General features: G+C 42.8%; 1 protein-coding gene across 1 annotated transcript in view; it reads right to left on the bottom strand.

Moving 5' to 3' along the window:
- The window catches only part of LOC124657663 (wall-associated receptor kinase 3-like), a 40,763-nt gene extending 27,220 nt beyond the window's left edge, over window positions 1–13,543 (bottom strand). The window contains exons 1-4 of the mRNA XM_047196178.1: window positions 12,547–13,543; window positions 11,824–11,979; window positions 11,185–11,656; window positions 366–372 (exon numbers count right to left, since the gene is read on the bottom strand). Coding sequence (XP_047052134.1) covers window positions 366–372; window positions 11,185–11,656; window positions 11,824–11,979; window positions 12,547–13,543 — 1,632 coding nt within the window. The remainder of the gene's footprint in view (window positions 1–365; window positions 373–11,184; window positions 11,657–11,823; window positions 11,980–12,546) is intronic.
- Window positions 13,544–16,305: the final 2,762 nt, after the last annotated feature.

Raw genomic sequence — 16,305 nt, 5'->3', positions numbered from 1 at the left:
CAACGATCATTTCAACCCTTGCCCTTTTTGGCGAAGGGACAAGGGGGCTTGAAGGAGGAGTAGATGTATCAACATTCTGTTGAGGAGGCGACGATTCTTCTCCTTCAACAGGCTTCTCCGATATAACTAAAGTATGTGACGTGCTCGTCCGAGGAGCTACGTCACGAGGTGGTACTTCTTCCTCGTCATCACTGCGAGTAAGGATCAATAGCATAAAAAGCAAGATAAGAAAAATTTCGACTACAGAAATAAGAGAAAATCAAGGTAACTTACGAGCTGACGAGGGATGCAACATAAGGATCATAAGTCGCCTTCGGATGGGAAGGAACAACTTCCTCGGCTTTGGATGTGCCGGAATCTTCGACATCGTTCCTCCTCCTTTTCCTTTGTGGGGAAACATCGGGAGGAGGAGATTGGACTGACGTGGTGTCCTCGGAAGATCCCGCAGACTTTCGAGAATCCACGGGGTCATTCACAAAGGACGGAGCTTCTTGATTGACGTCAGTAACAATGCCCATTTCTTCGACTTCTCCATCCTCGGGAAGAGGAGGAAGGGAAGCCATAGTAGGGTGATTCTACAAAAAAATAGCGACAAAGGGAAAAATAGAGAGATATCAATGCAATGAGATGCGGGGAAAATTCACAACAAGATAAAATTCGAGAAGACAAAATACCTCGGGGAGAGGATTGGTGGAGCTGTAGGGTTCCACGCGACAAGAGGAAGGAATAGGATCCCTCTTACTCAGCGAGGTAATTCTTCGAATAAGCTTCTCCAAGTCCTTCACAGAAAGATCATTGGAGAGCCTATTGGCGTCATTGGCACCAGAGTACGTCCAAAGGGGATTTTTGCGAGCCTGAAGAGGCTGCACTCTAATCCTAAGAAAATAGGCAGTGATTTGGACACCAGATAACTCTTTGCCTCGAGTATTTTGAAGTTGATGAATACGAGACATAAGAGCTTCTGTCGCCTTTTTCTCTTCTTCGGAAGCTTCGGCGTCCCAGGAGTAGCGGCGTTGAATTTTTGCGTTTCCGTCGAAAGGAACTATGTTGTGTTCCACGGAATTGGCGCTTTCTTCGTGTATATAGAGCCACCTTTTGCGCCATCCTTGGACAGAGTCGGGAAATTTGACGTCGAAATAATCGACATCGGTTCGGACACAGATAACTACGCCACCTATGTTGTAGGTGGCGTTGTGAGCGCCATTGCGGCGAAGGCGAGAAAATGCGCTTCCAAAGAGCCCAATTGGGAGCGACTCCAAGAAAGCATTCGCAAAGCGTGATAAAAATAGAAATGTGAAGGATGGAATTGGGGGTCAGCTGGTGCAGCTGAATCCCATAGACAAAGAGAAGACCGCGGAGGAAATCATGGATTGGGGTAGAGAGGCCGCGGATGAGATGATCAACGAAACTAACCCGATACTCCATTGGAGGCTTGGGGTAGCTTTCTTCGCTGGGAAAGCGGATGGCGTCTTCCTTCTTCATCAGGCCGAGCCTCTTCAGCATATTGACATCTTGGTTGGAGATTTTGGATCTCTCCCACTCAAGATCTTCAGCGGACATCTTGGACTCCGGAGTGCTGTGGCGAGTCAAACGTGCACGCGGTGGCATCAACGGCAATGGGTAGAGCAATGTATGCGAGTGCGGGAAATCAGAGAGAGTTGGGCGCAGGGGAAGATTTGCGAAGAGGAACAGGTGAGCGGCGCAAGCGAGGGGATGAACGGAGGTTGAAGACAGGTTTATATAAGAATTGGGTGAAGCGAGTGTGCTTGTTGGATGAGGAAATCGTGTGGTGAGAATAGATCTTCTAGATACAAGGGCAAAAAAGTATTTTTACTGAGATAGGCGTTACCGTACGTGCGCCAGAAAAAGCGGAGGACGTGTGTCCCCCACTTGCACGACGTGTCAACGTGGTGGGAACGATGGACCCACAAAGCAGAAAAATCTCGACCATTGATAGAGTTGAAGAAAATTTGACAAGGGAAAATATGTCGACAAGAAAAATAAAAGGAGAATGGCGACAGGATAAGTTATTTGAATATTTCGGGAGCCTTTGGTCAGAAACAAGTTTTTTCCCAAATGCTCGGGGGCTACTTTGACAAAAAGTAAAATTTCGAGTATGACAATATAGAAAATGTTGAGCCTACAGTCAAGCACAAGTTCTTGGCTGTAGCCTCGGGGGCTACTCCCATCGGGAGCGCTGTTCGCGCACCCGAGAGATAAAAAAAGAGAGAGAAGAAGAAGAAGAGAAAAGAGTTCATATTGAGAAGTAATGACAATATAGTGACAAGGTGGACTAAAATGTTGAGCCTACAACCAAGCACAAGTTCTTGGCCGTAGCCTCGGGAGCTACTCCCATCGGGAACGCCGTTCGCGTGCCCGATGAAATTAACAAAGGAAAAATAGAACGAGCAAGAGAGTATATTTCGAGTTATAATTAACTCTACATATACTCCCATCGGGAGAGCAATATAAGTCATATTTGACTCGATAAAATGTGCCATTCCAACAGCCGGAAAAGCACTCGACAATATATTCTCGAACGCCAAAGTTGCGATCAATTTCTGAATGCCGCAAATTTGCGAAGGTAAGACCCCAGATCCATTCTGCTGGGCGTGGCATCGCCAAAGACTGCGCTCTGCTACTTTTATCCGTATCAACCGATACGAAGAAAAATCCTAACGGACGCGTTAGGTACTCGATAAATTTGACTGGGACTCGACAGAATGGTAAGACCTTAAGCGGCACCTGTCGAAGTTTACACCAGTATCCCGAGATCATGTCCGGGGACGTGATTTTGAAGTAGGTTTTTGCGGATTGCCACTAGAGCAGTTAACTAGTACCTGATCCGTCAGATGAACTAGCCCCAACTACCAATATCCCTGTACAATATAGAATTTTATGAGAAGAAGTCTAAAAGTTAGAGCTTTCGAGTAAAAATAAACAGTGGAGATTTTCCCTGACTCTATGATTGAGGCAAAATCTCGGGGGCCACTGACATAGGCATCCCAAATGGGCCTGCCGAATATAGTACCCGGGATTTATTGAAGGCCCACTACCCGAAGAATAAGAAGATTCGGAAGCCCAAGATGTATTTAAGGAAAAGATAGAGTTGTAATAGGAAGTGTTATTTGTAATCTGGCGGGATGAGTTAGAAACCGTCCCGGACTCTGTAACTTGTACAAAACGAAACCCTCGGCTCCACCTCTTATATAAAGGGGGAGTCGAGGGACGAGGAGATCATCGAATCATTGTCTACAAACCCTAGATTTCATAATCGTCGAGTACTTTTCGGCTGAAACCTTCGAGATCTACTTGCCCTCTACTTCTAACTAAACCCTAGCCTACAATCCATAGGCATTGATAAGTTAATCCCTTGTCAACAGCACAACACAACCTTAGAACTTTCTGTCACTGTCCCAGGTGTCAATGCAGGCATGAACCCACTATCGAGCATAAATACTCCCTCTTGGAGTTAAGAGCAAAAACTTGGCCAGAGCCTCTACTAGTAACGGAGAGCATGCAAGATCATAAACAACACATATGTAATAACTTGATAATTAACATAACATGGTATTCTCTATCCATCGGATCCCGACAAACACAACATAGAGTATTACGGATAGATGATCTTGATCATGTTAGGCAGCTCACAAGATCTAACAATGAAGCACAATGAGGAGAAGACAACCATCTAGCTACTGCTATGGACCCATAGTCCAGGGGTGAACTACTCACTCATCACTCCGGAGGCGACCATGGCGGTGTAGAGTCCTCCGGGAGATGAATCCCATCTCCGGCAGGGTGCCGGAGGAGATCTCCAGAATCCCCCGAGATGGGATCGGCGGCGGCGGCGTCTCTGGAAGGTTTTCCGTATCGTGGTTTTTCGCCTCAGGGGTTTCGCGACGGAGGCTTTAAGTAGGCGGAAGGGCAGAGTCGGGGGGCTGACGAGGGGCCCACACCACGGGGCGGCGCGGCCCCCCCTTGGCCGCGCCGCCTTGTGGTTTGGCCACCTCGTGGCCCCACTTCGTATGCTCTTCGGTCTTCTGGAAGGTTCGTGGCGAAATAGGCCCCGGGTCTTCGTTTCGTCCAATTCCGAGAATATTTCGTTACTAGGATTTCTGAAACCAAAAACAGCGAGAAAACATGAACTGGCACTTCGGCATCTTGTTAATAGGTTAGTTCCAGAAAATGCACGAATATGACATAAAGTGTGCATAAAACATGTAGGTATCATCAATAATATGGCATAGAACATAAGAAATTATCGATACGTCGGAGACGTATCAAGCATCCCCAAGCTTAGTTCTGCTCGTCCCGAGCGAGTAAAACGATAACAAAGATAATTTCTGAAGTGACATGCCATCATAACCTTGATCATACTATTTGTAAACATATGTAGTGAATGCAGCCATCAAAATAATGGTAATGACATGAGTAAACAAGTGAATTATATAGCAAAGACTTTTCATGAATAGTACTTCAAGACAAGCATTAATAAGTCTTGCATAAGAGTTAACTCATAAAGCAATAAATCAAAGTAAAGGTATTGAAGCAACACAAAGGAAGATTAAGTTTCAGCGGTTGCTTTCAACTTGTAACATGTATATCTCATGGATAATTGTCAACATAGAGTAATATAACAAGTACAATATGCAAGTATGTAGGAATCAATGCACAGTTCACACAAGTGTTTGCTTCTTGAGGTGGAGAGAGATAGGTGAACTGACTCAACATAAAAGTAAAGAGAATGGTCCTTCAAAGAGGAAAGCATCGATTGCTATATTTGTGCTAGAGCTTTTATTTTGAAAACATGAAACAATTTTGTCAACGGTAGTAATAAAGCATATGAGTTATGTAAATTATATCTTACAAGTTGCAAGTCTCATGCATAGTATACTAATAGTGCCCGCACCTTGTCCTAATTAGCTTGGACTACCGGATCTTTGCAATGCACATGTTTTAACCAAGTGTCACAATGGGGTACCTCCATGCCGCTCTGTACAAAGGTCTAAGGAGAAAGGTCGCATTTTGGATTTCTCGCTTTTGATTATTCTCAACTTAGACATCCATACGGGACAACATGGACAACGAGATAATGGACTCCTCTTTAATGCATAAGCATGTGGCAACAATTATTATTCTCATATGAGATTGAGGATATATGTCCAAAACTGAAACTTCCACCATGATTCATGGCTTTAGTTAGCGGCCCAATGTTCTTCTCTAACAATATGCATGCTCCAACCATAAAGGTGGTAGATCTCTCTTACTTCGGACAAGACGGACATGCATAGCAACTCACATGATATTCAACAAAGAATAGTTGATGGCGTCCCCGTAAAGATGGTTATCGCACAACAAGCAACTTAATAAGAGATAAAGTGCATAAGTACATATTCAATACCACAATAGTTTTTAAGCTATTTGTCCCATGAGCTATATATTGCAAAGGTGAATGATGGAATTTTAAAGGTAGCACTCAAGCAATTTACTTTGGAATGGCGGATAAATACCATGTAGTAGGTAGGTATGGTGGACACAAATGGCATAGTGGTTGGCTCAAGTATTTTGGATGCATGAGAAGTATTCCCTCTCGATACAAGGTTTAGGCTAGCAAGGTTATTTGAAACAAACACAAGGATGAACGGTACAGCAAAACTCACATAAAAGACATATTGTAAACATTATAAGATTCTACACCGTCTTCCTTGTTGTTCAAAACTCAATACTAGATATTATCTAGACTCTAGAGAAACCAAATATGCAAACCAAATTAGCAAGCTCTAAGTGTTTCTTCATTAATGGGTGCAAATTATATGATGCAAGAGCTTAAACATGAGCACAACAATTGCCAAATATCAAATTATCCAAGACATTTTAGAGTTACTACATGTAGCATTTTCCAATTCCAACCATATAACAATTTAACGAAGAAGAAACTTCGCCATGAATACTATGAGTAGAGCCTAAGGACATATTTGTCCATATGCTACAGCGGAGCGTGTCTCTCTCCCATAAAGTGAATGCTAGGATCCATTTTATTCAAACAAAACAAAAAAACAAAAACAAACCGACGCTCCAAGCAAAGTACATAAGATGTGACGGAATAAAAATATAGTTTCGGGGGAGGAACTCGATAATGTTGTCGATGAAGAAGGGGATGCCTTGGGCATCCCCAAGCTTAGACGCTTGAGTCTTCTTATAATATGCAGGGGTGAACCACCGGGGCATCCCCAAGCTTAGAGCTTTCACTCTCCTTGATCATATTGCATCATACTCCTCTCTTGATCCTTGAAAACTTCCTCCACACCAAACTCGAAACAACTCATTAGAGGGTTAGTGAATAATAAAAATTCACATGTTCAGAGGTGACACAATCATTATTAACACTTCTGGACATTGCATAAAGCTACTGGACATTAATGGATCAAAGAAATTCATCCAACATAGCAAAAGAGGCAATGCAAAATAAAAGGCAGAATCTGTCAAAACAGAACAGTTCGTAAAGATGGATTTTATTAGGCCACCAGACTTGCTCAAATGAAAATGCTCAAATTGAATGAAAGTTGCGTACATATCTGAGGATCATGCACGTAAATTGGCTTAATTTTCTGAGCTACCTACAGGGAGGTAGACCCAGATTCGTGACAGCAAAGAAATCTGTAACTGCGCAGTAATCCAAATCTAGTACTTACTTTACTATCAAAGACTTTACTTGGCACAACAAAACATAAAACTAAGATAAGGAGAGGTTGCTACAGTAGTAAACAACTTCCAAGACACAAATATAAAACAAAAATACTGGAGTAAAAACATGGGTTGTCTCCCATAAGCGCTTTTCTTTAACGCCTTTCCGCTAGGCGCAGAAAGTGTGTATCAAGTAACATCAAAAGATGAAGCATCAACATCATAATTTGTTCTAATAATAGAATCATAAGGTAACTTCATTCTCTTTCTAGGGAAGTGTTCCATACCTTTCTTGAGAGGAAATTGATATTTAATATTACCTTCCTTCATATCAATAGTAGCACCAACGGTTCGAAGAAAAGGTCTTCCCAATATAATGGGCCAAGATGCATTGCATTCAATATCCAAGACAACAAAATCAACGGGGACAAGGTTATTGTTAACCATAATATGAACATTATCAATTCTCCCCAAAGGTTTCTTTTTAGCATTATCAGCGAGATTAACATCCAAATAACAATTCTTCAATGGTGGCAAGTCAAGCATATCATAGACTTTTTTAGGCATAACAGAAATACTTGCACCAAGATCACATAAAACATTACAATCAAAATCTTTGACTCTCATTTTAATGATGGGCTCCCAACCATCCTCTAGCTTTCTAGGAATAGAAGTTTCAACTTTTAGTTTCTCTTCTCTAGCTTTTATGAGAGCATTTGTAATATGTTTTGTGAAAGCCAAGTTTACAGCGCTAGCATTGGGACTCTTAGCAAGTTTTTGCAAGAACTTTATAACTTCAGAGATGTGGCAATCATCAAAATCTAAATCATTACAATCTAAAGCAATGGGATTATCATCCCCAAGGTTGGAAAAAATTTCAGCAGTTTTATCACAAGCGATTTCAGCGATTTTAGCGAGTTTCGGGTAATTTTGCGCGCTTTGCACTAGGAGTAGAAACATTGCCAACACCAATTATTTTACCATTGATAGTAGGAGGTGCAGCAACATGTGAATCATTAGCATTGCTAGTGGTGGTAATAGTCCAAACTTTAGCTACATTTTCCTCTTTAGCTAGTTTTTCATTTTCTTCTCTATCCCACCTAGCACGCAGTTCAGCCATTAATCTTATATTCTCATCAATTCTAACTTGGATGGCATTTGCTGTAGTAACAATTTTATTTTCAATATCCCTATTAGGCATAACTTTCGATTTCAAAAGATCAACATCAGAGGCAAGACTATCAACTCTAGAAGCAAGAATATCAATTTTATTGAGCTTTTCCTCAACAGATTTGTTAAAGGCGGTTTGTGTACTAATAAATTATTTAAGAATAGCTTCAAGTCCAGGGGGTGTATTCCTATTATTGTTGTAAGAATTACCATAAGAATTAGCATAACCGTTACCATTATTATAAGGATATGGCCTATAGTTATTACTAGAATTGTTCCGATAAGCATTGTTGTTGAAATTATTATTTTTAATGAAGTTTACATCAACATGTTCTTCTTGGGCAACCAATGAAGCTAATGGAACATTATTAGGATCAACATTAGTCCTATCATTCGCAAGCATAGACATAATAGCATCAACCTTATCATTCAAGGAAGAGGATTCTTCAACAGAATTTACCTTCTTACCTTGTGGAGCTATTTCCGTGTGCCATTCAGAGTAATTAACCATCATATTATCAAGGAGCTTTGTTGCTTCACCAAGAGTGATGGACATAAAGGTACCTCCAGCAGCTGAATCCAATAAATTCCGCGAAGAAAAATTTAGTCCTGCATAGAAGGTTTGGATGATCATCCAAGTAGTCAGTCCATGGGTTGGGAAATTTTTAACCAAAGATTTCATTCTTTCCCAAGCTTGAGCAACATGTTCATTATCCAATTGTTTAAAATTCATTATGCTACTCCTCAAAGATATAATTTTAGCAGGGGGATAATATCTACCAATAAAAGCATCCTTGCATTTAGTCCAGGAATCAATACTATTCTTAGGCGAGAGATAGCAACCAATCTTTAGCTCTTCCTCTTAATGAGAAAGGAAATTTTTTTAATTTTATAATGTCACCATCTACATCTTTATACTTTTGCGTTTCACATAGTTCAACAAAATTATTGAGATGGGCAGCAGCATCATCAGAACTAACACCAGAAAATTTCTCTCGCATAACAAGATTCAGTAAAGCAGGTTTAATTTCAAAGAATTCTGCTTGTAGTAGCAGGTGGAGCAATAGGTGTGCATAAGAAATCATTATTATTTGTGCTAGTGAAGTCACACAACTTAGTATTTTCAGGGTTGGCCATTTTAGCAGTAGTAAATAAAGCAAACTAGATAAAGTAAATGCAAGTAAACTAATTTTTTTGTATTTTTGATATAGCAAACAAGACAGTAAATAAAGTACAGCTAGCAACTAATTTTTTTGTGTTTTGATATAAGTGCAGCAAACAAAATAGTAAATAAAATAAAGCAAGACAAAAACAAAGTAAAGAGATTGAGAAGTGGAGACTCCCCTTGCAGCGTGTCTTGATCTCCCCGGCAACGGCGCCAGAAAAATAGCTTGATGGCGTGTATTTCACACGTTCGTTGGGCAACCCCAAGAGGAAGGTATGATGCGCACAGCAGCAAGTTTTCCCTCGAGAAAGAAACCAAGGTTTATCGAACCAGGAGGAGCCAAGAAGCACGTTGAAGGTTGATGGCGGCGGGATGTAGTGCGGCGCAACACCGGGGATTCCGGCGCCAACGTGGAACCTGCACAACACAACCAAAGTACTTTGCCCCAACGAAACGAGTGAGGTTGTCAATCTCACCGGCTTGTCAGTAACAAAGGATTAACCGAATTGTGTGGAAGATGATTGTTTGCAGAGAAAACAATAAAAACAAGTATTGCAGCAGATTTGTATTTCAGTATTAAAAGAATGGACCGGGGTCCACAGTTCACTAGAGGTGTCTCTCCCATAAGATAAAAGCATGTTGGGTGAACAAATTACGGTCGGACAATTGACAAATAGAGAGGGCATAACAATGCACATACATGGCATGATAAGTATAGTGAGATTTAATTGGGCATTACGACAAAGTACATAGACCGCCATCCAACTGCATCTATGCCTAAAAAGTCCACCTTCGGGTTATCGTCCGAACCCCTTCCGGTATTAAGTTGCAAAGCAACGAGACAATTGCATTAAGTATGGTGCGTAATGTAATCAACAACTACATCCTCGGACATAGCGCTAATGTTTTATCCCTAGTGGCAACATCACAACACAACCTTAGAACTTTCTGTCACTGTCCCAGGTGTCAATGCAGGCATGAACCCACTATCGAGCATAAATACTCCCTCTTGGAGTTAAGAGCAAAAACTTGGCCAGAGCCTCTACTAGTAACGGAGAGCATGCAAGATCATAAACAACACATATGTAATAACTTGATAATTAACATAACATGGTATTCTCTATCCATCGGATCCCGACAAACACAACATAGAGTATTACAGATAGATGATCTTGATCATGTTAGGCAGCTCACAAGATCCAACAATGAAGCACAACGAGGAGAAGACAACCATCTAGCTACTGCTATGGACCCATAGTCCAGGGGTGAACTACTCACTCATCACTCCGGAGGCGACCATGGCGGTGTAGAGTCCTCCGGGAGATGAATCCCCTCTCCGGCAGGGTGCCGGAGGAGATCTCCAGAATCCCCCGAGATGGGATCGGCGGCGGCGGCGTCTCAGTGAGGTTTTCCGTATCGTGGTTTTTCGCCTCGGGGGTTTCGCGACGGAGGCTTTAAGTAGGCGGAAGGGCGAGTCGGGGGCTGACGAGGGGCCCACACCACAGGGCGGCGCGGGCCCCCCCTTGGCCGCGCCGCCTTGTGGTTTGGCCACCTCGTGGCCCCACTTCGTATGCTCTTCGGTCTTCTGGAAGGTTCGTGGCGAAATAGGCCCCTGGATCTTCGTTTCGTCCAATTCCGAGAATATTTCGTTACTAGGATTTCGAAACCAAAAACAGCAGAAAACGAGGACCGGCACTTCGGCATCTTGTTAATAGGTTAGTTCCAGAAAATGCACGAATATGACATAAAGTGTGCATAAAACATGTAGGTATCATCAATAATATGGCATAGAACATAAGAAATTATCGATACGACGGAGACGTATCAGCGGCGGCCTGCGTCGCCGGAGTACGCCGGTGGGGTGGAGGTGCAGGGAGGCTGCAGGACATTTAGAGTTTTTTTTCCACTTTAGAGTTTTTCCAGATATTTAGGGTTTTTTTAATTATGCTGACATGTGGGGCCAGTTCATTGGAAGAAAATTTTGCCACGTCAGCCTTACGTGTGGGGCTAGCTTGTCAGAAATCGTGTCAATTCGCGCTCAGACATGGTTTAGTGCTATTTGAGAAAACCTCATCAAAATCCGGTGGTTTTTTGCGCCCGAAATACAAAGTGGTACCAAAATGAAGATTTAGCTACCAATGTGGTGGTTTTATGCTAACAACTCGGTACCATTTGATATGAATTCATAAATTAACATGGGGACCTCAGTCTCGAGGCAACAACCGTAGAGTTTCACCACATTTCTATGGTTTATTTGTGATAGGATAGCTACCTCGTTTATAAACTCATCGATCTCCTTTTGAACAAGCTTCTTTGGTTTCTTGATGGCCACAATATGTTGGTTTGATAGAATCCCCATGTAAACAGTACCATGTCCTCCACCACCAACCACAAGATCTTCATCAAAATTGCGTGTGGCCTTCTTTAGCTCATCCAATGTTATAATCATTCTTTCTGCAATGCCAGCCTTTTGAGACACCAACTGTTCCAACAATTGTCCATGATTTTGCTCGAAGAACTTCCTCTTTAACATTTTTGCCCGCCGACTTTTCAGTTTTTTGCAAACGAAAAATGCGGTAAGAACTGAAAGTACCAGACCGGCCCCACAAGAAACTCCTATAGTGACGCTGAGACCTGAACATGAATATAGAGATCAGGACCTGAAAACTATTGCTATTATGTCTAGACTTTCTATGAACATAACTACAGAAGAAAAGCAAGTTAAGATGGACAAAATTTCAACAAAGAACGGCCTTTTCCGTGAAATATCTAGCCAACTTTTGGTAGTTCGAGGTGCTCACCTGTATTCTTGTTTTTAATAACGGATTTGATGCAACCATTGTGTCGAGTCGCATTTCCATGGTACCCTGGTGGGCACCAGCAATCGAATGATCCAATCTTATTACCACACTCGCCAAAACAACCATACTCTTCTTTGTTCTTGCACTCATCTATATCTATATATGCAAAATATATTCAAGCTGATTAGTTCGCCGCATATAAACTTAGAAAAAAAACGAGCATCTTTTAGATGACCTTGAGATAGAAAGTAGTAAAAAGAAGTACGGCATTTAGAAGGTTGAGCTACACGTAACTCCTTATTTTCAAACACTCAAAATTTGTATTTGAAATTTTTTAGAAAAATATTTGACACAAAATTATAGAGGTAACTAAAATGATGTATATGCTACAACGGTGTAAAAACTTAATGCAAATTACTAATATGTATTCTGGGCTACACAAAATAGATAAATCTAATAAATTCTATAGTGAAGATGATGAATTAGTTTGTACTGAGATTTTATGCCATTTGTGGTTTACATCATTGGCTATCTTTAGAATGTCATTTCGATTTTTTTGAAACTTTAAAATACGAATTTGGAGTGTTTGCAAATTAATGAAGGGCTACGTGTAGCTCGGCCACTGTTTTAAATTTTTCGTAGTAAAAAACATAATCAAAATAGTGGCAGTATGTTCGATCGAAATATATAGTACATATACTGATAAGTAGGTTTTATACGTACCTTGGCATCCGTCGGTGAGGTAAGCGTTGCCCTGGTAGCCCTCCTTGCACTTGCACGAATAGCCTCTGAAGGTAGCAGACGCATCGTCTCTGCACTGGCTGTTGATACTCTTACAGATGCTCCTGGCAGCGTCACGGGGGCACTCCCGTGTATCGAAATCGGAGACCGCCGACCCGTGCGGCACCGCCCACCGGAGAATCACGGGCACACGCCCGATCCCAGTCTTGGGCGGCGGGTTATACTCTGGGTCGTTCAGAAACATGGCCATGTCCTGCGTCAGCCAGTCCGTCGCGGCGATGATCACGTTCACGGGCAACTGGCTGCCCGCCGTAGTACTGTTCTTCTTCTTGTTCTTCGGTAAGGTGCCGTCGTCGTCGAGATCGAGTCGCCTAAGGCGCACATCGTACGACGCGTAGTCGACGGGGATCTCGGACTGGCAGCAGCCGATGTTGGAGCAGATGTTGCCGTCGGGATTGAAGGAGCCGGTGACCCCGCTGCCGTGGTCGTCGGTGGAGGAGCAGAAGGAGGCGCAACCGCTCACTATGCGGCCGTTCCCGACCAGCGTCGCCAGGACGTTGCACCCCGTGATGATTAGCTCGTTGTAGCCCCTCAGCAGCACGTAAGGCAGCGGCGTCGCGCCGGCGCCATCTGCGCTTGCAGCGCTGCGGCTGCCGAGGCTCCACCGGCCGCGTCCAGTGCCGCTCATGTTGAGGCCGTGGCTGCTCACCACGCGCATCGTGCTGTTCTCCAGGAAGATGTCGGTGACCTCGAACTCGCGGCCGCCGTCGATGTCAAGGTACGGCCTCGGGGGCTTGCTCGCGTAGTCGCAGATGAGCTTGAAGCCTGGCTGCCTGTAGCAATGCCGTGGTCCCATGCCGAACGGGTACGGGACCGTAACTTTGCCGCATGTGGTCTTGCAGTCGGGCGCCAGGGCCACCGGCACCCGCCCTGTCGCCGCCGTAGACATGGAGAGCAGCAGTGCCGCCACGACGGCCATGGACATGGACAGCGAGCTTCGCATCACAGTAGATCAGTAGTTGGTTCGTGGTTCTTCTTGCTTGAGCCTTAGTACACTACTAATAGTGTGATAGTACTATATATACGCACTACGCTACGTACCACCAAACGCATAAAATACGGATTAGATTGGGCAATCCGCGTCGATCCAGTTTTATAATGATACTGATGCCAAGTTCATCCGTGTTGACATGTTGTGCACACAAAACACGCGCGCGCTTCATTGTTAGCTGCTTCTGGATATGTGCACACTACATATGTTTCTTCACATTCCATGCATACTTCTCATAGAGAGAGTTGGTCTGTAAAGCTAGCTAGGGCATATTTCATTGTTTCCTGTCAAGGGTTATCGGAGTGCTAGACCAAAGTATCACCTTTTTCAGGCATAATACATAGTGTGGCTTCTACCGACTTCCCCGGCAACTTCCTTCCCAAGCCTCTATTATCACTCACTTAAACCTAACTCTTTAGTTGGCTCCGTCCTGATTAAATAATATCTCGATCTACCCCACTCCTTATGCTCATGTGGAACTTACTTATATAGGTCACTACTAGAAAACTAGCTATACATACATAGTTTTTCCGTGGCACATATAGAAGTGCATACTCCACAGAATAATTTTTTATGGCGCATACAAACCATACGCGCCACAGACACAGAAATTTGTGTGGGACCCACCACAAAAAGTAGGTGGCCTTTTTCTGTGGCATATATAGCAATATGAGCCATAGAAATATGATGTTTTTATGGCGCATATAGCAATATGTGCCACAGAATCGGGAAAGCAGGTCTAGATTTTTATTAATTTTTAAATTCTAGATTTTTTTAAAAAATGGATTTTATTTTTTGAACTTTAAATTCTAATTTTTTCTGAACTTTTATAATTGTCTTCCCATTCCATGCATACTTCGCAAAGAGAGAGTTGGTCTATAAAGCTAGGGCATATTTCATACTAGTTTCATGTCAAGGGTTCTCGGAGTGCTAGACCAAAGTATCACCCTTTTTTTAGACTAATACAAGCTGGAATCCAACATGCAACAGCTCGCCGTATGTAGGAACCTCTCGTTAGGCGGTCGCTGCCGGATGGAACTTTTTTCTCTCTCCCCATAGAAGCTTCCAGATTTTCCTCCCGCCGCCGGTGAACCTTGTGGCCGGCATCTCGCCTCCTCCATTCCATCGTACGTTTGCTCCCCTCTCCCTTTTCTCCCCGCTACAAAGTGGAATATTTCTTTTTTGTTGCCCTGCTGCGATTGCTCATCGCGGTAACCAAACCTGATCCGCCCCTTATGCTTTCCCTCAATCTCTTAGGAGTGGATCCCCAATCCCAACGCCATGAGGAGCCAACCTTCTAGTTCTGTTCTTGTGCAAGTTTTGTCTCAGGCTGGTCGGGAAGAAGTCAAGTGACTAGTCCATGTCGGGAACCATCCGTCAGGTTCTTACAGGGCCTGACCTGTTATGGCCCGTGTGTGGGGAGAAATCCATGGAGTCGTCTAGTACCTCCACGGAATCTAGATGTGAAATACTCCTAAAACTGGAGAAGCAACTTTAGCGCACCAGATACCATGAAGCTGATAGGTTGGAATTGCCAAAGACCGGGCAGAAATCTCAACAAGTCTAAGAAAATAGACTACCTTGCCAATTTGATATTCTCCACCAATGCGCATGTAACCTTCGTTTCTGAGATTAGACCCTCTAAATACACTGCTCTTCTGCAACTAAACAATTGTTTTAGTTTAGCCGGTAGTTTTATTGCTCCTTTTGTTGGACTCTCGGGAGGCCTTTGGCTTTTATGGAATGACCAAGTCCAAGTTAGTGTCAAGTTCTCTAGTTTTCATCTAATATTAGCTTTAGTTGTTCATATTGCTTCTAGTGTGAATTTTGTGTTGGTTTGTCTATATGGGAACCCTCACCATCGACAGACAAAGGTAATATGGGACCAGATTTTTGACTTTGTGCATGATAACCTTGGCAACCCAGTAGTTTGTTTAGGGGATCTCAATAATATCATGTTTGATGTATGTAGACACTACTTCCACTAATGTAAATAAACATCGTCTGCGTACTTTCAATTCGTATGGCAAACAATGTGGTCTCTTTGATCTTGGCTTTAGTGGTCCTGCTTACACCTGGACTAATAAGTGTTTTTCATCCACTCCGGTGTTTGAAAGTACTAGATCGTTGTTTGGCTAATGTTGAGTGGTGTAATTTGTTCCTGAATATGAATGTTTTCCACCTTCCTATAATGTTTAGTGATAATGCTCCTATTCTTGTTTCCACTGAATCTCAATTTCTAAAGCCAAAAATCGGTTTCAAATTTGAAAATTGGTGGACTATGGAAGAGGATTTTCAATCAACTGCAAGATATGCTTGGTTATCTTCACCCAATAGGCTTGTCCATGCTGGAGCCACTAACCTTGCAGGAACCCTCAAGCGATGGTGCAAGAAAAAGAAACCCCTCAGCCAGCAGTGGTACCTTTTAGTGATATTAATTTTTGGTATTTCTACATATTGTACAAAATAACACATACTGCAACTTATAATAAAATAAAAGTGTGTTTTAATTATTATTTCTATGTGAATGTTTTAAAGTTTAGGGCCCCATTTTAAGTTTAGCACAGGGCCACCGAATTCCTGGAGACGGCCCTACATACAGGCACATGTAACTCGAAAAATTGTTGAATGAAATTCAGGTGCCCTCTTTGCCCTCAGTTGCTTCCTTAAAAAAACCATCATGTATCCGC

This window comes from Lolium rigidum, chromosome 5 (genome assembly GCF_022539505.1).
Source record: "Lolium rigidum isolate FL_2022 chromosome 5, APGP_CSIRO_Lrig_0.1, whole genome shotgun sequence".
In the NCBI taxonomy this organism is placed as follows: Eukaryota; Viridiplantae; Streptophyta; class Magnoliopsida; order Poales; family Poaceae; genus Lolium; species Lolium rigidum.
The sequence above is the reverse complement of the archived record's forward strand: the minus strand, read 5'-3'. Positions and strand labels throughout refer to the sequence as shown.